The sequence below is a fragment of the Rhincodon typus genome, chromosome 7 (genome assembly GCF_021869965.1).
Source record: "Rhincodon typus isolate 14 chromosome 7, sRhiTyp1.1, whole genome shotgun sequence".
NCBI classification, from domain to species: domain Eukaryota; kingdom Metazoa; phylum Chordata; class Chondrichthyes; order Orectolobiformes; family Rhincodontidae; genus Rhincodon; species Rhincodon typus.
In genome coordinates this window covers 67,621,445-67,644,108 of record NC_063338.1, presented here as the reverse complement: position 1 = coordinate 67,644,108, position 22,664 = coordinate 67,621,445, and the positions used below count along the sequence as shown (strand labels likewise).

The 22,664-nt window shown below is 42.0% G+C and overlaps 1 protein-coding gene across 2 annotated transcripts in view; it reads right to left on the bottom strand.

Annotated features, from left to right (window-relative positions):
* Nucleotides 1-12,183, bottom strand: part of ubxn4 (UBX domain protein 4) — a 61,504-nt gene extending 49,321 nt beyond the window's left edge. The window contains exons 1-4 of one of the 2 annotated variants that reach the window (XM_048598648.1): nt 12,105-12,183; nt 3,615-3,717; nt 3,450-3,478; nt 1,791-1,909 (exon numbers count right to left, since the gene is read on the bottom strand). In XM_048598648.1, coding sequence (XP_048454605.1) covers nt 1,791-1,909; nt 3,450-3,478; nt 3,615-3,694 — 228 coding nt within the window. In that variant the 5' untranslated portion in view covers nt 3,695-3,717; nt 12,105-12,183. The other variant, XM_048598647.1, reaches the window with a different exon arrangement.
* Nucleotides 12,184-22,664: the final 10,481 nt, after the last annotated feature.

Below are 22,664 nucleotides of genomic sequence, written 5' to 3'. Positions count from 1 at the left end.
AGAAGTGGCAGATGGAGTTTAACCCTGAAAAGCGTGAGGGATTCATTTTGGAAGGACAAACTTGAAAGCAGAATACAGGGTTAACGGAAAGATTCTTGGTAGTGTGGAGGAGTAGAGGGATCTTGGGGTTCATGTTCACAGTTCCCTGAAGGCTGCCACCCAGGTGGATAGAGTTGTTAAGAAGGCGTATGGTGTGTTAGCTTTCATTAATAGAGGGATTGAGTTCAAGAGCCGTGAAGCAATGCTCCAGCTATACAAAAGCCTGGTTTGGCCACATCTGGAGTATTGTGTCCAGTTCTGGTCGTCTCATTACAGGAAAGATGTGGAGGCGTTGGAAAAGGCGCAGAGGAGATGTACCAGAATGTTGCCTGGAATGGAGGGAAGGTCTTACGAGGAAAGGTTGAGAGAGCTAGGGCTTTTCTCTTTAGAACGACGAAGGATGAGAGGTGACTTGATAGAGGTGTACAAAATGATCACAGGTATAAATAGAGTGGACAGCCAGAGACTTTTTCCTAGAGTGGAGGTAGCTATTACGAGGGGCATAGTTTTAAAGTGATTGGAGGTAGATACAGGGGAGACGTCAGAGGTAGGTTCTTTACTCAGAGTGGTAGGGGCGTGGAATGCATTGCTAGAGAGGGTAGTGGAGTCGGCCTCATTAGGGGCATTTAAGCGGCTGTTAGATAGGCGTATGGATGATAGTATAAGGTAGGGTTGGAGGTTAGATAGACCTTAGGATTAAGGTAAAAGTTCAGCACAACATCGTGGGCTGAAGGGCCTGTACTGTGCTGTACTGTTCTATGTTCTATGAAATATGCATATAATTCTGCTGTACTGAATTGCATTACTAAAACACATTCTAATTAAAGCCAAGTGTATGAATCTTCGTTAAATATGGTTTATACAGGAACTTCTAGGATTGCAGAACTGCGTATCTATCAATGGTTCAAAATAGTGCCAAATAAAGATCATGGTACATTACCAGTAATTCTGTTCTTTAAACGATTGCACTAGGTTTGCAGAAAAGAAATTCTGGTTTCCATACAGTCACACTCAAGTGTTTGATTAGTTTGCAAACTTAGTGATTAAAGAATTGTACTCAAAACTCAAATCCTGACTATTTAAAAAAGGGATAGAATTATGTAGTTTTTTTCCAAGCTACCAAGTTAAACTTTCCAAAGTTTCAATTTAGAGTAGCTTGAATCTCAGGAAACAAAGGTCATTCCCAAAATGGAATGAAACAAACATTTAATAGCTGAATCTCTATACATTTAAAATCAGAGAATCCCTACAGTGTGGAAACAGGCCATTCGGCCCAACAAGTCCTCAAGGACCCTCCAAAGAGGATCCCACCCAGACTCATCCGCGCCCCCCACCCTTTCCCCGTAACCCTACATTTCCCATGGCTAATTCATCTAACTTACACACCTGTATGTTAGGACCCCTGGATTCTATGGTCAATTTAGCACAGCCAATCACCTAACCCGCACACGTTTGGACTGTGGGAGGAAACTGGAGCACCCGGAGAAAACCCACACAGACCAGGGAGAATGTGCAAACTCCATTACAGACAGTCGCCCAAGGGTGGAATCGAACCCAGGTCCATGGCGCCGTGAGGCAGCAGTGCTAACCACTGAGCCACCGTGCTCAGAAATTAGATGATGGTTAGTAGTCTCAGTGCACCAGTATTATTGCGCGATTTGGTTGAGTTTCAAAATTCAAACATGAAAATCAAATAAAACAATACTAAGAAGCTTAATCATTACACAAAAGGATAATTTCAAATTGCTTACTTCCTTAACTTTCTGAATTCGCGTTACTAGTTCCACTGCAGTCACACTTCCAGCAATAACTTCCAATGGGATTCCATTGTCTCCTATAAAAAAGCTTGATGGAATGCACACCACAGGATCTGGATGTTATTAATTTAGGGTACTATACAGAGAAAATGTGAGATAAGTTGGACAACACCTGTTATTGATCGTGAATTTTTGTCTACAATTCAAGGCAACAGCTTCAGAAGTTTCGACTTCTAAAGATTTGCAAAATTATAGTACCTGCACTAAATTACTTGCATCAAAATTTGTTACTGATAAACAGCTGCTGTCTATTTTCATGCCTAATAAAGCAAATGTTTTGACCACAATGTAAATCCAATGGTTCTTAGAAAGCAAACAGCTGCATGAAAAAGCCAGTGTCTGACAGCTATCTGTAGCATAAATCTAAAATCTCTCCCAAAGGAATTAATTCCACTAGTTGTTCTGCATTGTGTGAAAACCCGTTTGCGAATTCTTGAACAATGTGCCCTTTCCTAACATGAATGAAACAAATGGTCCATCATGAGGACTATCTCAAAATAATGGAAAAATTCATTTACGTGGATGCTAAAGAATTTCTGTTCTCATTAATTTCATTCTTCATCTTAAAATTCATCTTTTCAACAAAAAGAACTATTTTTGGTCGCTTCTTTCATCATCACGACTCGGTCTTTTTCACTTATCACAAGAACTCAACAATCTATTGACTTAGTCTTCTTAATTTCCCAGTTCTAATTCAGTGACATACAAGTCTTATCAAGGAATCCTGCTAAAGGCTCAGTAACTTTGCAGTCAGCTAGCTTTGGTAAATCATTGTTTGGAATACTTTCCTCTGCCTTTTACTAAGAAGAAGTGAAAAAGCAGAGTCCAGCTTACACTCACTATAAAGCAATAAAGCTCAAAAAAAGTTCAAAAAGGTACTGCATTTGCAAATATACAGTGGCTTATTCACAACTTACTGCATTTTATTCGACTTCTAACTCCATCATAAAGTTCCTTTATACCATAAATGCTAAAGGCATGTGAATAAACTTTCACAGAAATCACAAGGTTCAAGTTTAGATTCACTAGATGGGTTGAACTTATCAATGGATGTAACAGTCTGTAGTCAGACAGAAACTATATTCCAAAGTTCCTCAAAATACATACCATTATCATATAATTAAGAGAGAAATAATTGTCATTTTATAAAAATTAAAATAAATGAAAACAACACTGCTATTCAGATTGCAGGCTTCTTTGACTGATGTTCAATAAGGCACAGCAAGGTGGCTATTTTGGACTAAGTGGAGAGACCCTCATGAGAACTTCATGTTTAGTGTATTTGAGTGTGAGAGATGATAGGGGTGGCACTTCTTAGAATTTAATTTTCATCTGTATAGACATCTTGCTATCCTCGTATCAAGGTGATTTTGGTGTCATTTTTGTATACAGAGCACTCAGTGAATGCAAACCATCTATTTACACATTGTAGTTGGCATTTCTACATTATCATATGGAGTTCACTTACTGGTACTGACATATTTTTGGACTTTAGCTTCAAGTGGACATCTCTGGATTACAGTACCACAAAAGAAGACTGCTTTTATGCATAATACACTTCAAGAACAGCTTTGTTAAACAATAAAAGGATACAGATTTGAGAAAACTGCACACATGTTTCACTGTAGAAAAAAGTAATAAACACCTTTATCAAATATTACAATGGCAATTACTTGCTTGAAAACATTACAATAATAATACATCACATCAAAAGCAACATCCGCAATTAAGCAAACTGCCTGCAATTGAGCCACTTGCCTTTTAGCATCAATTTTAATAGCAACAAAAGAGTTTGCAGTTGCATCTGCTACTTCTTCAGCCTCCCAACTTGCAGCCATCCGTGCTGACTGTTCATCATCCCCTAAAAATAACCAGCATTCAAAATATATCAGTGATACCCCGTGCAACATACGCAGTTATGTTCATCTTCAAATCATATCAACCTATATTATTCTGTACTATAATTTTTTCAGTTTATTATTTCACACAATTTGGGCATTACTGGCTAGGTCAGCATTCATTGTCCATCCCTAATTCCCTTTGAGAAAGTGGTGACGTGCCACCAACTTGAACCATTGCAATCAATGTGCTTAATGCGATCTTATGCAACTGCAAAAGTCCATTTATGGTGAATGTGAACGACGCATTAGATCAATATTTTGCAGTATTTATGCATATTTGGAAGATCTGCAAAGTAAAATGCACCAAAAATTAGTATGTCTACAATGTCATCTAGAAAAACAATAAGTAAATTCAGACAGAATGGAATTAATATTTTCTTTTATTTGGTACTTGAGAACTCTTCATTTCTGTAACTTGAAAGCCTCAGAAATATATCAAAGATAAATGAAAACTACAGAAAAGGTTAAAATATAAAAAATACTAAATACTAGAAAGCTGATATAAAACAAAATGCTGGAACAATCAAAGAAAAAAAAACTTCGCATGCAAGCATTTTTATTTTTGGTACAAGTTTTGCCTAAGTATTTCCAGAATGTTCAGTTTTGGTTTAGTGATAATAAGAGCTAGTTTTCTTTATTTATACTACAGACTGAAAGCAGATACCGCAATCCTGATGTTAAATATGTGCGAACAGCAACATAAACATATCAAGTATCTTGATTATTCATGATTAAATGAGAAACCGCCTTCAAACAATGATCAGACACCAAAAGATTACCATGAACACATGCACAACTGAATAGCAATTTTATTAATTTTAATAAAAGCAAGCCCCTCTTTCACCTATGATAGTTTGCATTGCCCACTGCCCATAATGGGCTTTGCCTGTAAAGAGAATTATCGAGTTATACCGCACAGAAACGGACCCTTCACTCCAACTTTTCCATACCGACCACATAACCGAAATAAATCTAGTCCCATTTGCCGGCATTTGGCCCATTTGGCCCGTTTGGCCCATATCCTTCTAAACGCTTCCTACTCACGTACCAATCCAGATGCCTGTTAAATGTTCTAATTGTACCAGCCTCTACCACTTTCTCTGGCAGCTCATTCCATGCATGTATGAAAAAGCTGCCCCTCAGGTCCTTTTTAATTCTTTCCCTTCCCACCTTAAACCTCTGCCCTCTAGTTTTGGACTCCCCTATTTTTGGAGAAAGACCTTGGCTAGTCACCTATCCATGCCAATCATGATGTTTTAAACCTCTACAAGGTCACCCCTCAGCCTCCAATGCTCCAAGGAAAAATAGCCCCAGCCTATTCAGCCTCACGCTATCGCTCAAACCCCAGCAACATTGTTGTAAATATTTTCTACACCCTTTCAAGTTGAACAATACCTTTCACAAAGCAGGGAGACCAGAACTGCATGCCGTATTCCAAAAGTGGCCTAACCAATGTCTTGTACAACTGCAACTCCTACACTTGATGCACTGAACAATAAAGGCAAGCATACCAAATGCCTTCTTCACCACCATGTCTACTTGCAACTCCACTTTCAAGGACCTATGAACCTGCACTCCAAAGTCTCTTTGTTCGGCAACACTCCTCCAGGACCCAACCATTACGTGTACAAGTCCTGCTGTGATTTGCCTTACAAATCTTTTGAGAAATAACAAAGCTGATGAAGGAAATCCGATGGATATTAGGCAAGTGTTTGATAAAGTGGCATCAGTGTATGGTTAACAAAACTGGAGCTCACAAGAGTCACCAGCTTGGATAAAAATTGGCTTAATAACAAAAATACAGCAAGTTGCAGAAATTATTCTCGTTGAAGGTGATTTCCAAGAAACAGGTATAACAGACTCACTTTTTTTTGATATACATAAATGATTTGGACACTGGAATAGAGATTGGAATTTCAAAATTTTCTAAAGATACCATGGTTGGAGAAGTGGCAAAGAACAAAGATGATTTCAATCAACAGCAACAGATTAGCAGAATTGACAAACAAGTGGCAAATAGAGTAGCGAGAGGTGAAGCATTTTAGCTAAAAATCAGCATTTTTAGGGAATGCAATACCTCATGCACAGTTCTAAAGAGTGTGTGGGGACAGGGGGACCTTTGGAATGCACGTGCAGGGAAATAATTCTGAACATTCATACAGTTTTGATTAGGCCGCAAAAAGAGTACTCTCTCCCTTTCTGATCAGTACACTTTAGGAAGAGTATGAAAACATACAAAGGAGAAGCATTTTTATACAGCCAATCAACTGGATGAATTTCACAGATCTCGAGGATAGTAATCACTGGATTACTCCTGGTGCCACATGGTAGTGACAGTACAAATAGAAAGACAGGGCAGATGAATGCGTGGCTGAGAAGCTGGTGCAGGGGACAGGGATTCAGATTTTTGGATCATTGGGATCTCTTCTGGGGCACTGGTGACCCCGTGCAAGAGGGATGGGTTGCACCTGAACTGGACAGGGACCAATACCCTGGAGGGGAGATTTGTTAGAGCCACTCAGGAGGGTTTAAACTAGTCTGACACAGGGGTGGGACCCTAAACAGTAGTGAGACAAAAGAGAAGGTTGAGGCGAGTGCACAAGTTAAATAGACAAGGCAAGCAAGAACACGAGTGAAGGAACGAGTGAAGAGTGATGAGTGATGAGTTAAACTGCATTTATTTCAATGCAAGAGGCAGGACAGGTCAGGCAGATGAACATGGATGGGAACGTGGGACTGGCATATCATAGCTACTACAGAAACACGGCTGAGGGACTGGCAGCTCAATGTTCTGGGGTTTCGGATGCTATAGGAAGAATGGAATGGGAGGCAAGACAGGAGGGGGATTGGTGCTATTGATTCAGGCAAACTTCACAACAGTACTTAGAGAATATATTACTGGGGACCGTCCACTGAACCTATATGGGTGGAACTGAGAAATAAAAAGGGGGTGATCACTTTGATGGGACTGTACTCTCAGCCCCTCAATAGCTGGGAAATTGAGGAGCAAAATGTAGGGAGATCGCAGATAGCTGTATGAATAATAGGGTTATAATAGTAGGGGATTTTAACTTTCCAGACACAGACTGGGACTGCCATGGTGTTAAAGGCTTGAATGGTGAGAAATTTGTTAAGTGTTTCTAGGAAAACTCTCAATCAATATGGAGATGGCCTTATTAGAGAAGGGGCAAAACTTGACTCCTCTGGAGAAAAAAAGATAGAGCAAATGACAGATATTCGTAGGGAAGCACTTTGGGGCCAGTAAGCATAATTCTATTTGTTTTAAAACAGTTTTGGACCAGGCCAGGTCTCGTCCACGAGTTAAAGTTCTAAATTGGGGCAATGCCAATTTTGATGGTATTAGACAGGAAGTTTTAAAAGTTGATTGGAGCAGGCTGTTCATAGGTAAAGGGACGTCTGGCAAGTGGGAGGTTCTGAAAGTGAGATGATGAGAGTTCAGGGCCAGCGTGTTCCTGTTTAGTGAGAAAGGCAAAGGAACACTGGATGACTAATGACATTGAGATGCTGGTCAAGAAAAAGGAGGCATAGGCAACTTGGATCAAGTGAATCCCTTGAGGAGTGTAGGGGTGTAGGAGTACACTTAAGAAGGAAATCAGGAGGGTGAAAAAAAACAGGAGGTGGTTTTGCCAGATAAGGTAAAGGAGAATCCAAAGAGATTCTACAAGTATATTAAGGGCAAAGGAGTAACTAGGGAGAGAATAGGGCCCCTTAAAGATCAATGAGGTCGACTATGTATGGAGCCAAAGGAGATGGCCAAGATCCTAAACGAGCATTTGTCATCATTTATCATGGAGAAAGACATGGAAGCTGGGGAACTAGGGAAAATAAATACTGATGTCTTGAAAAGATTCCACATTACTGAGCAGGAGGTGCTAGAGGTCTAAAAACCCAAAGGTAGATAAATCCCCAGGGTCTGATCAAGTGTATCCCCGGAAATTGTAGGAAGCAGGGAAGAAATTGCAAGGCACCTAGTCGATATATGTGCATCATCGACAGCCAGGGGTGAGGTGCCTGAAGACTGGACAGTCACTAATCTTGTGCTATTATTTAAGATAGGCTGCAAGGAAAACACAGGGAACTACCAGTGAGCCTGACATCAGTGGTGGGTAGTTTGTTGGAGGGGATTCCGAGAGACAGGATCTACATGCATCTGGAAAGGAAGGAAAGATTTGGGATAGTCACCATGGTGGAGTGTTTGGGATATCATGTCTGACAAATTTGATTAAGTTTTTTGAAGAGGTGACCAAGAAGATAGATGAAGGCAGAACAGTGGACGTTGTTGAAGGCCTTGCTAAAGTCTATGCCGACAAGGTTCCACATGGTAGACTAGTTAGTAAGGTTAGATCACATGGAATCCAGGGACAGCTCGTCAACTGGATGTAAACTAGGCTTGATGGTGGTAGTAGTAGAGGGTTGTCGTTCAGACAGGAGGCCAGCGAGCAGCAGTGTGCCACAAGGATCCACTGTTGTTTGTCATTTCTATAAAACGATTTGGATGAAAACATAGGAGAAATGGTTAGAAGTTTGTGGATGACACCAAAATTGGTGGTATAGTGGACACAGTGAAGGTGGTTATCTAACAGTACAATGGGATCTTAATCAACTGGGCTAATGGGCTGAGGAATGGCAGATGGAGTTTAATGCAGGTAAACACAAGGTGTTGCATTTTGATAAGACAAACCAGGACAGGTCACATCCAGTTAACGGTAGGGCGCCTGGGAGTATTGCTGAACAGGGAGACCTAAGGTTGCAGGTACATAGTTCCTTGAATGTTGTGTCACAGAAAGACAGGCTGGTGAAGAAGGTATTTGGCACATGTGCCTTCATCGGTCAGAGTACTGAGCACAGGATTTGGGACATTGTGTTACAGCTGTACAAGAAATTGGTAAGGCCACATTTGGAGCTATGCATAGAATTCTGTTCACGTTGTTATAAGAAGGATGCTATTAAACTGGAAAAGATACAAGAAAGATTTACAAAGATGTTACCGAGACTGGAAGGTTTGAGATACAAGGAGAGGCTGAATAGGCTGGGACTTCTCCCTCAACCTCTAAGGAGCGAAGGGGCTGAGGGTTGACCTTTATCGAAGTTTATAAAATCATGAGGGATGCATTGATAAGGTGAATAGCCAAAGTCTTTTCCCTAGGGGAGGGGAGTCCGAAACTAGAGGGCATAGGTTTAAGGTGAGAGGGAAAAGGTTTAAAAGGGACCGGAGGGACAACTTTTTTCACAGTGTGTATATGGAACAAGCTGCCAGAGCAAGTGGTACGGGTGGTACAATTACAACACTAAAAGGCATCTGGATGGGTATATGAATAGGAAAGGTTCAGAGGGATATGGGCCAAATGCAGTCAAGTGCGACTAGTTCAGTTTAATAAACCTAGTTGACATGGATAAGTTGGGCCAAAGGGTCTCTTTCTGTGTTGTATGACTCCTATGAGGATAATGGAAGTGGAAACAATGAACAAATCCAAAATGAAATTGGATGGATGTTTGAAAGAAATAACATGCAGGACATGGGAGAAGAAATAGGAGAATGGGTATGGATTCTCTGTGGAAAGCTGACATAAGCTGGGTGGGCTGAATGACTCCACGGCAAGTAAGTTACAAATATTTATAAATACACAAATCATAAAAAAGTAATGAACCAGCAACAAAAGATTAGGGTTTTCATATACAAGACAATAATTAGGAGGGAGAAGAATCAAATCAAGAGTTGAGTTTATTTTGACAGTACTACCATTTCTGAAGGCAAAATTTATAAAGCATTTCACAAATGACAATTTTAGCAAAGTATAATTGTATACAGCCAAGGCTTGAATGTTAGTCTGTACCTGCTGTGCTAACTTTTGTAATAACAGTATCTTCCTTTCTTGAGATAGGAAAATTAGGTAATGTTAATTAAAAGTAAAACTTGTGTGTTACGATTCATTGCTTGATCTCCAAAGCAAAAGTGAAATGCCTCATTTGCTCAACCTATTGGCAGATATGTTTAAATTGTTAGATTGGTTGAATTAATGTCTAATAAATTTAGCAAGTTAAATAGGACACTATTTTTAGTCATAAACATTCAAAGGTCAAATGTAGGCATACTTTCGACATCATTTGTGGGCAGGGTAATTTTCCAAATAGTTGATCCCTATGCACGCTTGTGTCTAAAATTTTAATTTTCAGGGTTTGAGACACACAGCCTCTTCTTCCTTGGGCAGCTCAGGAAATTTGGCACGTCCATAAAGGTCCCTCGCCAACTTCTATGGATGCACCACTGAAAGCTTACTGTCTGGGTGCGTAACGGCCTGGTATGGCAACTGCTCTGCCCAGGACCGTAAGAAACTTCAGAAGGTTGTGTACACAGCTCAGACCATCACGGAAGCCAACCTTCCATCTACGGACTCCATTTACATGGCTCACTGACGTGGAAAGGCAGCTAACATCAAAGACCAATGCACCCTGGTAAGGACCTTCTACGACTTCTTCAGTCAAGCAGAAGGTACAGAAGCCTGAACGCACGCATAAGCAGGTTCAGGAACAGCTTCTTTCTGGCTGTTATCAGATTGTTCAATGGACTCTAGCCTCAAATAATGTAACCTGCAATGTAACCTGTATGCCTCGAAGTCTATTTGTTCTGTACATCCCTTGCTTGCTGTGATCTGCCTGTGCCACTCGTAAACAAAGCTTTTCACTGTATTTTGGTACACGTGGCAATAAAATCAATTAATTCCATATTAGACTTGAAATGTAAACTTTCAAAATTAACAACTCTAACTGTACACTAGGCAATCATTTGCAAAATTATTAAAGGAAGCTAATTAATTAATGTAAATATACTTACAATCAAACATGAAGCAACCAATAAGGTATTCATTTTGCACACTGTGGAAAACTATTTAAAAGGAAACATATTTACAGAATCCCTTTGCTGTGGGCACAGTATAGTGCCCTTTGTTGACTACCAAAAGATGCCAATTAAGGATCAGGACAGGCTTCAGATGCATCAGGACATGAGAATTCAAATAAAGCAAAACCAAAGTGGAAAATAATACCAAAGTACAAACCAAGGCTACAACACAGACAAGTAATATGGATGCTTCTAATTATTTTACTCTTTTGTCAGCCATCTTGAATTCCCCTTTCCCTTTCACTCCTCCAGACTGTCACATGCTGATATATCGTCCCCAAAACATCAGCATCCTTCTGGTATTTTACTCAAGTGGCAGTGTTTCACACATTAGCCCTTCATTCCAATGCTGGTGCCAGTTTCATGGCAATGGTTATCACAACTGGGTCAAATTTGGTCTTCATTTGACATTTGCACATTTCTAACTATGCTCACCAAACAGTAACTGACTGTTTCTCTACGCATCTCCCATCGCCTTTTAACCCCTGACCATTTTCAATCCAATAAATTAAACCCCATGCAGTATTCCCATCATTTCCCTGCTAAGATCTAATAGGTAAGTGGAACTCAGCAACATAACTTAATTCCATTCCTTTCCCTTATGTATAACATGCAGAACAAAATGTTCAGGCTAAAGTTCTGTGAGATCAACTTACAAGCGGTGCTAAAATCAATGTTCTTTATGTATATAGATTCAGGGAGAGACAGGATGTTTGTCTGGCCCAAAAAGTTTGGACAATAACATCTGCAAGGAGACATCATCATCACACAATAAAATAAACTTTAACACGATAAACGGAGGCACAGATCAGAGCAGCATGGTATTTATCGTCTGTGCAGCACACAGCCCTTCCCTTCCATCCATCAAGTTGTTTTTCGGAAGTTTACCAAACTCTGCCGTTCAAATCCTCCCTTGCCTCTCCGTGCTTTGGGATATCGGAGACGCAACACCATTTTAATCAAAGACAACAATCCGCCTTGCAAAACATCGATAACAATTCCAAGGGAGGAGGCGTCTAAATATTCAATCAGGCCTCTACTCAATTTAATCTGGCAGCCGGTTGCTGCAGAGGAAACTACACAGTAATAATAAAAGTAGAAACAGTAAATGTAAACAGTGTGCACAGAGCTGACGTGTCCGGCCTATCCGAGGGCACGGTGAAGCCGAACCGACGAGGCTCCTTGGCGGCTAGGCCATGTCCATCTCCTCCCTCCCCTCCATACCTCGAATAAAAACAATAAAAACCGCGTTCTGTTGCTTGGCGAAGGCGATGGCGTCTGGAATGCTGCCGTTGAACCAGCGCATGGTGGTCGTCGGTCTGTCGCTGTCTGATCGCCTGAGCTCGGCGAAACACCGCTCAGGTTCTCCCGTCCCCAAACCCCCTCCAACACCGGACCCGTTCACAACGGCGATGACGCAGCACCCACCTTGCACCAGTCACACTCACCCCAGCGCTGTCAATTACTGCCTCTTCCCACCCCCTAACCAAGGACTGTCAATCACTGGCTCCGCCCGCCCCCTCAAACGCTACGCTATCAATCACCGGCTCCTCGCGCCCTCCCTTAACCCAGGGCTGTCAATCACCGGCTCTTCCCGCCCCCCCAACCCAGGGCTGTCAATCATCGGCTCCTCCCGCCCCCCACAACCCAGGGATGTCAATCACCATCTCCTCCTGCCTCCCTCTAACAGCACCGTCAATTACCGGCTTCTGTCTGACGCTACGCTTGGTGGGTGAGTGTGGTGTGAGGAGGATGCCAGGAGGCTGCAGGGTCACGTGGACTGACTGGGCAAATACCTGGTGAATGCAATATAATGTGGAGAAACGTGAGGTTAACCACTTTGGTCACAAAAACAGGAAGGCAGATTATTATCTGAATGGTGGCAGTTTAGGAAAAGGTGAGGTGCAATGAGACTTGGGTGTCATGTTGGAACAGTCGCTGAAGGTTGGCATGATGGTGCAGCAGGCAGTGAGGAAAGCTAATGGCATGTTAGCCTTCATAGCCAGAGAGTTTCAGTTTCGGAGTAAGGATGTCTTACTGCAGTTGTACAGGGCCTTGGTAAGACCACAGAACAAAGAACAAAGAAAATTACAGCACAGGAACAGGCCCTTTGGCCCTCCAAGCCTGCGCCGATCCAGATCCTCTATCTAAACTTGTCGCCTACTTTCCAAGGATCTGTATCCCTCTGCTCCATGCCCATCTGTCTAGATACATCTTAAATGATGCTATTGTGCCCACCCCTACCACCTCCGCTGGCAACACGTTCCAGGCACCCACCACCCTCTGCGTAAAGAACTTTCCACGCATATCTCCCATAAACTTTTCCCCTCTCACCTTGAAATCCTGACCCCTAGTAATTGAATCCCCCACTCTAGGAAAAAGCTTCTTGCTATCCCCCCTGTCTATACCTCTCATGATAAGCTTGAGTATTGTGTGCAGATTTCCTAGTCTGAGGAAGGATGCTCTTGCTGTTGAGGGATTTCAGCAAGGGTTCACCAGACTGATTCCTGGAATGGCAGTACTGACATATTAGGAAAGACTAGATCGACTGGGCTTGTATTCGCTGGAATTTTAAAGAACGAGGGGGGAATCTCATAGAAATGTATAAAATCCTGATGGAACTGAACAAGCTAGATGCAAGAAGAATGTTCCCAATGTTGGGGAACTCCAGGACAAGTGGTCACAGTCCAAGACTAAAGAGTAAGCCATTCAGGGCTGAGCTGAGGAATAATTTCTTCAGTCACAGAGTTGTGAACCTGTGGAATTCTATCCCACAGGAACCTGCTGGGGCCAGTTCATTAGATATATTCAAGAGGGAGCTGGACACGGCTCTTGTGGCTAAACGAAATCAAGGGGTATGGAAGAGGGTGAGAATGGGATACTGAGATTACATGATCAGCAATGATCATATTGAATGTTGGTGCAGGTTCAAAGGCTCCTGCACCTATTTTCTGTGTTTCCTCCTGCCCCCTCACCCTAGTGCCAATCACTGGGCTTCCCCCAACAGTGCTGTCAATGACTGGGTCCTCCCCTCATCAAACATCAATCACCAGATCCCACCATGCCTTGTCCCACGAATCACCAGGTCTTCCCACACCCCCCCATAGTGTCAATCACTGGGTCTCCTCCGCCCCCAGCATCAATCACTGGGTTGTCCTATGTCCCACACCCTGCCATTCCCTAGTGCCGTCAATCATCAGATCTCCCCTCCCCCCACAGCTGCCAGTCACCAGGTCCTCATGCCACAGGGAGGTGCTGACTGATGAACTGTACCCTGTCAGTAACAGGTCAAGCGCAGCATTGGGTTTATGCAATTAGTTCCCATGGTAGCCATGAGAACAAGTTTGAGATTTTTTTATTTATTCATTTGTGGGACGTAGGTGGCGCTGGCTGTCTGCTATTTAATGCCCGTCTCCTAGTTCCTCTCGAGGACGTGGTGACCCTTCTTGATCTACTGCATTGCAGATACCATAAGGCGAGCCTGAGAGTTACTTTGGTCACGAGACGTTAACTATGTTTCTCTCTCTCCAAGGTTGTTGCTCGTGTTTTTCTAGAACTTTAATGTTTTTTAATCAACTCAGCAGGTCTGGCAGCATCCACGGAGAAAACACAGTCAACGTTTCGGGTCCAATGATTGTGTTAGAGTTACTGGACCAGAAACATGAACTCTGCTTTCTCCCCATAGATGTCGCCAGAGTAGCTGAGTTTCTCCAGCACTTTCTGTTTTTGTTTCAGCTTTCTGGCATCTGCATTTCATTGCTTTTTGTTTGTTTGGTTGTAAGCTCCAGCCTCTGCAGTACTTCACTTTTATTGATACAGGCATGTCTGCTCTTTCAGAGTTAGTGGCAATTATTCAAAGTGCAGGTAAATGTTAATTTGCAAAACTGTCCATATTTAGGATACTGTTGGCTTCATGTTAAAACATTTCAGCTTCAGTGGAAAATGAACAGCTGCAAAGCTGGGGCCAGTTGACAGTGCCACACATGCACTTCTCCATAGCAGACGGATGGTTGGTAATGTCACAGTGGACAATGATCTGCTGTAATGACATTATCAATGGGTTACATCACTTATGATGACATCAATGCTGCTGGTATTCACCAAAATGTGCCAACCACAGTTGACCTAACAAAGGCCCTTCAAGGGGGCCACTTTCATGGTGGGGGGGTACGGTGGAAACATTCATTATTGCGAAAAAAGCAGCAGAGGGAAAAGTCTTTCTGTTCAAAGGCAGTGTGACACACTTCCGGATCAAGTGGAACTTGAACCTGGACTTTGCTGGCACAGAAATAAGGACACAATCATGGCACCACAACAGGCCTAACACAAGAGGGATATACTGAGTTACTGCAAGTTATTGGATGTAAGGGGAGAAAAGAATTGGAGACAGTAAGCTGGGACAACAATTGGTTTTTAGCACAACACAGGTGAAGTTTTCAAACACAACAAGGACTGCGAAAACTTAATTTGTTTGACAAACTGATTATGGTCTTTGAAGTAACAGAAAGTTCATGAGGGTATGTGCTTGTATTTCTGGAACATCAATCAGCACTTAATACAGTAGCATATAAGAGACTCATTATTAAAGTCCACAAGGTTGAAGGAATGCAATGATACAAAATTGGTGAAGAACAGGAAATAGATAGTAGCAACAAGTAGTAGAAATGTTGCCAAGGATGACTGTTTCACTGCTCCTCTCTCTTTCACACACACACACACACACACACCTATACAGACAGTTATTTATAAATAATTGACTGTATATGTTTGTGTGTCTGCTAAAGAGCATGTCAATACAGCTTTACTGATAGCTTTTGGCTGCAGCTGATGCGATGTTAATAGGCATGGTATGACATTCGTGGATGCTCTGTGCATGCAGTAAGGTGCTAGGTGCATGAACAATAAGAGGGCACCTAAACAGCCCTGAAATGCTGCTAGGTCCAATCCATGAGTAGGGTACCTATCCCTAATGTAGTCTTTCAGTGCTAGTTGCTAGTGTACTCTGCAATGCACATTTGTGCTTTCCAAGCAGCCCACAAGTGGATTTGAGAGGTGCCATGTCATCCTGAGGAGTTGGCAAGTGTCTGAAGGCATTGTCCATAGACAACAGGTGAGCGCTACTGGTACCCCGTGATGCTGTTTGGTGCTGAGCAAGAGTCAGAGAGATTTTAAAGCACAGAAAAAAGGCTCTTATTTACATTATATCCACAGAGCATCAAATGTCAATCTATTCTCATTTTACTTTCCAGCACTTGGCCCATAGCCTTGTATAGTATGGAGCTTCAAGTACTTCTCTAAATAATTCTGCACTGTCTTCAAGGTTTCTGCCTCTACCACCCTTTTAGGCAGTGAGATCCAGATACCCACCATCCTCTCCATGAAATTCCTCATACCCCTCTTAACCTCCTGATTCTTATCTTAAAACTATACCCTGTGGTTATTGACCCATCTACTAAGGGGAAACATTTTTCTCTATCTACCCTCATAACTTTGTAAACTTCAATCACATCCCCCCTCAGCCTCTCTACTCCAAGGCAAACAACCCCAGCCTCTATCGGCTGTGTTCATAGCTGAATCCAGTTCAAGCAACATCCTGGTGAATCGCTTATGCAAAGAAAAATCAAAGAACTGAAGATGGAGATAAGAAACAAAGACAGAAATTGCTGGAAAAACTCAGCGGATCTGGCAGCATTGTGGAGAGAAAACATAGTCAACGTTTCAGATCTAGTGACCCTTCTTCAGAACGGTTCTGAAGAAAGGTCACTGTACCGGAAACAGTTACTCTGGAATCTTTTCTGCATCCTCTCTATTTGAATCACATCCTTCTTTATTGTGTGGGGACCTGAACTGCGCACAGTACTCCAGCTAACATCTTATACAGCTCCATTAAAACCTACCTGGACTTGTATTCAGTGCCTTGATTATTAAATGGAAGTAAGCCAAATACCTTCTTAATCACCTTACCGACCTGTTCTGCAACTTTCAAGGATCTATGGACATACAGATCAATGCTCCTCTGACCATCTGTACTTCCTTGGGTTTTACCATTTAACCTATACCCCCTTGCCTAGTTAGTCTTCCCAAAATACACCACTTTACATTTCTCAGGATTAAATTTCATTTCCCACTGTTCAGCCCATCTGACCAGCCAGCCTAAATCATCCTGGACATCAAAGTCCATCAGAGCATATGGCAAGCTGAAATTGCAGGTACCTGCTCTGACTTCCATGTCGAAATTTTCTGACATCTAGCTTGTATGAGAGGCTGGATATTAATGAGATAGCTTGTTGAATCCAACCTATGATCCCCATTAACTGGTCACTTTCCAAGAAAGCTAATGTGATGCTACCCTTTATATCGAGGGGACTGGAGTACAAGGGTGCAAAAGTAATGCTGCAGTTATACAAAACCCTGGTTAGACCCTGCTTGGAACACTGTGAGCAGATCTGGGCACCACACCTTAGGAAGAATATATTGCCCTTGGAGGGAGTACAACATGGGTTTACAAGAATGATACCTGGACTTCAGGGGTTATGTTATGAAGAGACATTACACAAATTAGGCCTGATTTTTCCAGAATTTAGAAGATAAAAGGGTGATCTGATCAATGTCTTCAAGATAACAGGAAAAGACAGGGTAGATACATATTCCACTGGTTGGTGATTTTAGAGCTAAGGGCATAGACTGAGAATTAGGGACAGACCATTCAAGTGACATGTTAAGGAGCATATACAGTCAGAGTCATAACGCACAGAAACAGACCCTTCGGTCCAACCAGTCCATGCTGAACATAATCAAAAATGAAACTAGTCCCACCTGCCAGCTCCTGGACCATATCCCTCCAAACCTTTCCTATTCATATATCTATCCAAATGGCTTTTAAACATCTCCGCTCAAAGGGCGGTAGATATTTGTAACTCTCTTACACAAATGGCAGTGGAAGCAGGATCAGTTGTTCATTTCAAATCTAAGGAAGTGTTTTTGTTAAGCAAAGGTATTAGGGGATATGGGCCTAAGGCTGATTTATGAACTGAGATCATAGATCAGCCATCATCTCATTGAATGACAGAACAAGCTTGAGGAGTTGAACAGCCTAACTTGCTGCTATTAAGCTAGAAAATCACCTTGCTACTAAGCAAAAGCATAAAATATGCAACAAGGGGCCCATTTTGTGTCATGGTAGTGTCCCTACCACTGGATCAGGAGGTCTGGCTCCAAGTCCCACCTGTTCTAGAAATGTGTAATAACATCTCTGAACAGGTTGGTCAGAACATATCTAAAAGATAAACCAGCAAACAATCAAACTAAGATAACAAGATGTAGAGCTGGATGAATACAGCAGGCCAAGCAGCATCAGAGGAGCAGGAAAGCTGACATTTCGGGTCTGGACCCTTCTTCAGACCTGAAACGTCAGCTTTCTTGCTCCTCTGATGCTGCTTGGCCTGCTGTGTTCATCCAGCTCTGCACCTTATTATCTCAGATTCTCCAGCGTTGGCAGTTCCTACTATCTCAACAACCAAACTAGTCTGATAACACTCAATCTGATCTAATCTTAAAAGCTAATCATACGCAGGCCTGCTTAGTACTTGGATGGAAGCCTGCCTAGAAATTCCAGACATAGTCAGTTTTGCAGGGCTCTTGTGGCGCAGTGTTCGTGTCCCTACCTCTGAGCCAAGAAGCCAATATATTCTTCCTAAGGTGTGGTGCCCAGATCTGCTCACAGTGTTCCAAGCAGGGTCTAACCAGGGTTTTGTATAACTGCAGCATTACTTTTGCACCCTTGTACTCCAGTCCCCTCGATATAAAGGGTAGCATCACATTAGCTTTCTTGGAAAGTGACCAGTTAATGGGGATCATAGGTTGGATTCAACAAGCTATCTCATTAATATCCAGCCTCTCATACAAGCTAGATGTCAGAAAATTTCGACATGGAAGTCAGAGCAGGTACCTGGCAATTTCACCTGCTCCTGGGCTGTGTAATAACATCTCTGATGATGTTGATCAAAAAATATCTAAAAGATGCAATGAAATTTTCCTGATGCTGAGACTGGCCTCACCAAACATCTTGTCCAATTCTGCCAAAAATCTCACCATGGCCCACATCACTCAGACCCCTAGAAGATTCTGCCCTGTTTCTAACTTAGGCTCAACTTCCATTAGAAATAGAATGGTTCGTTTACCATGCTTAAACTTTAAGTGGTTAGCTGTTACAATTTAAGATTTATTTTTGGTGTAAAAATATAACAGCTGCTTTCTGAATTTCTTGTGCACTGGAATTCTTGGATCCAATTGGTGTTAAGGTTGTTGCTGTGTGCTTAGGATAGGGCAGTTAAAAATAATTTGGAATATTAAAGCATACATTCACATTGCTTCAAAATGAACAATTCTATTCTTCTCCAAAGAAAAATCTCATACTTCAGTTTTAGTTTCTTACAAAGGTTCAAACAACACAAATATCCTCCATCTAACGATCTTTGTGGCCAAAATTATTCTGTTACCAGTTATTCAAATGTGTGACACTCTTCACATCAGTGCTTTGTTCATTTCTTCTTATTTGGACCCAGTTTGGATCCACTCAAGTCCACTTTCATGTATTTTCCCCATAACTCTTGACTCCCTTACTGGTCAAGAATCGATCTATCCATCCATCCATCTATCTATTTCAGCCTTAAGTATGCACAAAGACTCTGCCTCTACAGCTTTCTGTGGCAAGGAATTTGTAAGACCCACAGTTCTCCATGAGAAGAAATTCCTCCTTGGTCTTAAATTGGCACCCATTTATTCTGAGACTGTGCTGCCTGGTTCTAAATTCTCCCATGAGGGGAAATATCCTTAGTTTTAATCTGTAAATCCCCTGAAGAATCCTATATGTCTCAATGGATCACCTCTCATTCTTCTAAGTTCCAATGATTAGAGTCCCAACCTGTTTAAAAGACAATCCCTCCATACTGGGGATCATCCTATTAAACCTTCTATATATTGCCCGCAGTGAAATAATACCTCTTCTTAAATATATTTAATGTAGCATTGTTGGTACAGGATGGAATAAGTACATTAGCAAGAAATGATCTTGGATCAAAAGATGTAGAAATTGCACAGGTGGAGATAAGAAATATAAAGGGAGAGAAGACATTGGTAGTAGTTGTCTACAGGCCCCCGAATAGATACTATACAGTAGGACAGTGAATAAATTAGGAGATAATGAGGCCGTGTAACAAAGGCAATACATTAATCATGGGTGACTTGAATTTTCTGAGAACAATATGTTGTGGATCCAGAGATTAGGCTATTTTGGATCTGGTGAAATGTAATGAATTTCATAAAGGATAATATCACTAGGAAACAGTGACCATAACATGGTAGAAGTAAGCATTCACTTTGAGAATGCAGAACTTTTACAGCAACAACTCTGTTAAGCTTATATAAGGGTAATTAAAGAAATTAGGACAGAACTGGCTGCAATAAACAGGGAAAGGAGTTCAGCAGCAAAGGTAGTTGAGGAACAATGGCAGATGTTTACAAAATAGTTGATGGTTTACAGCAAAGATGTAATCCCAGTGAGGAGGAAGGATTCCAGGAAGGGATAAGCTAACCATAGTTAACCAGGGCAATGAAGGATAGCATCAAATGGAAATAAACAAGTTAAAAAGTGGCAGGATTAGTGGTAAGCCAGAGGTTTGACAATATTTTTAAAACAAACAAAAGATTACCAAAACATAATGGAGGAAGAAAATAAACTTTGAGGGTAAACTTGCAAGATGGACAGCAAGTGCCTCTTTAAATACATGAACAGGAAGGAAGAAGCCGAGTGACCAGAGGCCCCTCAGAGAATAAGACTGGGGAATAATAGAAAACTAGGAAATGGCAGAGGAGGTGAACAGTATTCAGTAGAAGACACAAAAAAATTCCAAAATTACAAAAATAATCAAGGGGCAAAAGGAGAAGTGGAAAAACATACAATAACTATCACTAGAGAAAAAAATACTAGGGAAATGAATGGGGCTATAGACTGATAAGTCCCTGGATCGGATGGGGCGCATCCCAGCATATTCAAGGAAGTAGCTACAGAGATAGTGGATGCACTGGGAGTAATCTTTCAAGAATCCTCAGATTCTTGAGAAGTCCCAGAGGATTGGAAAACAGCCAATCTAATACCTTTATTTAAAAAGGGAAGGAGACAGAAAGAAAGAAACTTTAGGCCAGTTAGCTTAACATTTGTTACTGGGAAAACGTTAGAGTCTATTATAAAGGATGCAATACCAGAATATTTAGAATACCATAATGAGCAAGCAGAGTCAGCATGGCTACATGAAGGGATGTCACGCATGACAAATTCATTAGAATTCTTTGAGGAAGTAACAAGCCAGGGTGGATAGTGTCATAAAGATCTACAAAACATTAAAAGTTCAGGTGCAACCCCTCTGCCTTGTACAGGTCCCAAAACCCTCAAAAATGGTCCCTCCCTCCTCCACCAGCTACACATTTATCAGGACTAACCCCCTATTGCTATATTCACTTGTATGTGGCAATGGAAGTAATCCAGAGGATTACTATCCTTTGGGTCCTGTTCTTTAATCAACATTCTAGCTCCCCAAACTCTGCTTGCAGGACCTCATCTCTTTCTACTTATTTTGTTGGTACCAATATGTACCACAATCTCCATCTGTTTGCACTGAATCTATTCAGTGACACTAGCATCAGGAAGGCAACAAACTTTCCTGGAGTCTTCTTTTGCAGCTGCAAAAATACTGGTCTTTTCCTGTTACGACTGAATCCCCGACCATTATAGCCCTACAATTCTTCCTTCTTCCCTCTTGTTCAGCAGGAACATCTACAGTGCCATGAAATTGGCTACTACTGCTTCTACCTGCAAATCATCTCCCCCACATAAAATAGGATATTGTTAGAAACAGAATATTGAATAGAAATAATATATTTGTTTGAAGCGGGTTCAAATCCCGCCACAGCAGATGATGGAATTTGAATTCAATAATCAGAAAGAGTGTGTCTGGAATTAAGAATCTACTGATCACGATGAAATCATTGCCAATTGTCAGAAAAACTCATCCGGTTCACTAATATCCTTCAGGGAAGGAAATCTGCCACCCTCACCTGGTCTGGCCTACATGTCACTCCAGGCCCACAGCAATGTGGTTGACTCTCAATTGCCCTCTGAAATGGCCTAGCAAGCTACTCAGTTGTACAAATCTCTACAAAGTTTCATAGAAATGAAACTGGATAGATCACCTGGCGTCGACCCAGGCACCGGAAAAGACAATGACAGAAACAGCCCTGTCGACCCTGCAAAGACCTCCTCACCAACATCTGGGGATTAGTGCCAAAATTGGGAGAGCTGTCTCACAGACTAGTTAAGCAACAGCCTGACGGTCGTACTCTCAGAATCATACCTTAAAAACAAACAATGTCCCAGACACCACCATCACCATCCCTGGCTATGTCCTGTCCCACTGGTAGGATAGACCCAGCAGAGGTGGCAGCACAGTGGTATACATTCGAGAGGGTGTTGCTGTATGAGTCCTCAACATTGACTCCGGACCCCATGAAGTCTTATGGCTTCAGGTTAAACATGGGCAAGGAAACCTTCTGCTGATTACCACATACCATCCTCCCTCAGCTGATTTGTCCCTCACCTGGACAAAAGAGCTGAATTCCAGAGGTGAGGTGAGAGTGACAGCCCTTGTTATCAAGGCTGCATTCGACCAAGTGTAGCATCAAGAAGCCCGAGCAAAATTGGAATCAATGGGTATCAGGGGGCCAACTTCCTGGTGGTTAGAGAGTCATACCTGACACATAGGAAGATGAGATAGTAGGAACTGCAGATGCTGGAGAATCCGAGACAACAAGGTGCAGGGCTGGATGAACACAGCAGGCCAAGCAGCATCATAGGAGCAGAGAGGCTGACGTTTCGGGCCTAGACCCTTCATCAGAAAAGGGGGAGGGGAAGGGGGTTTTGAAATAAATAGGGAG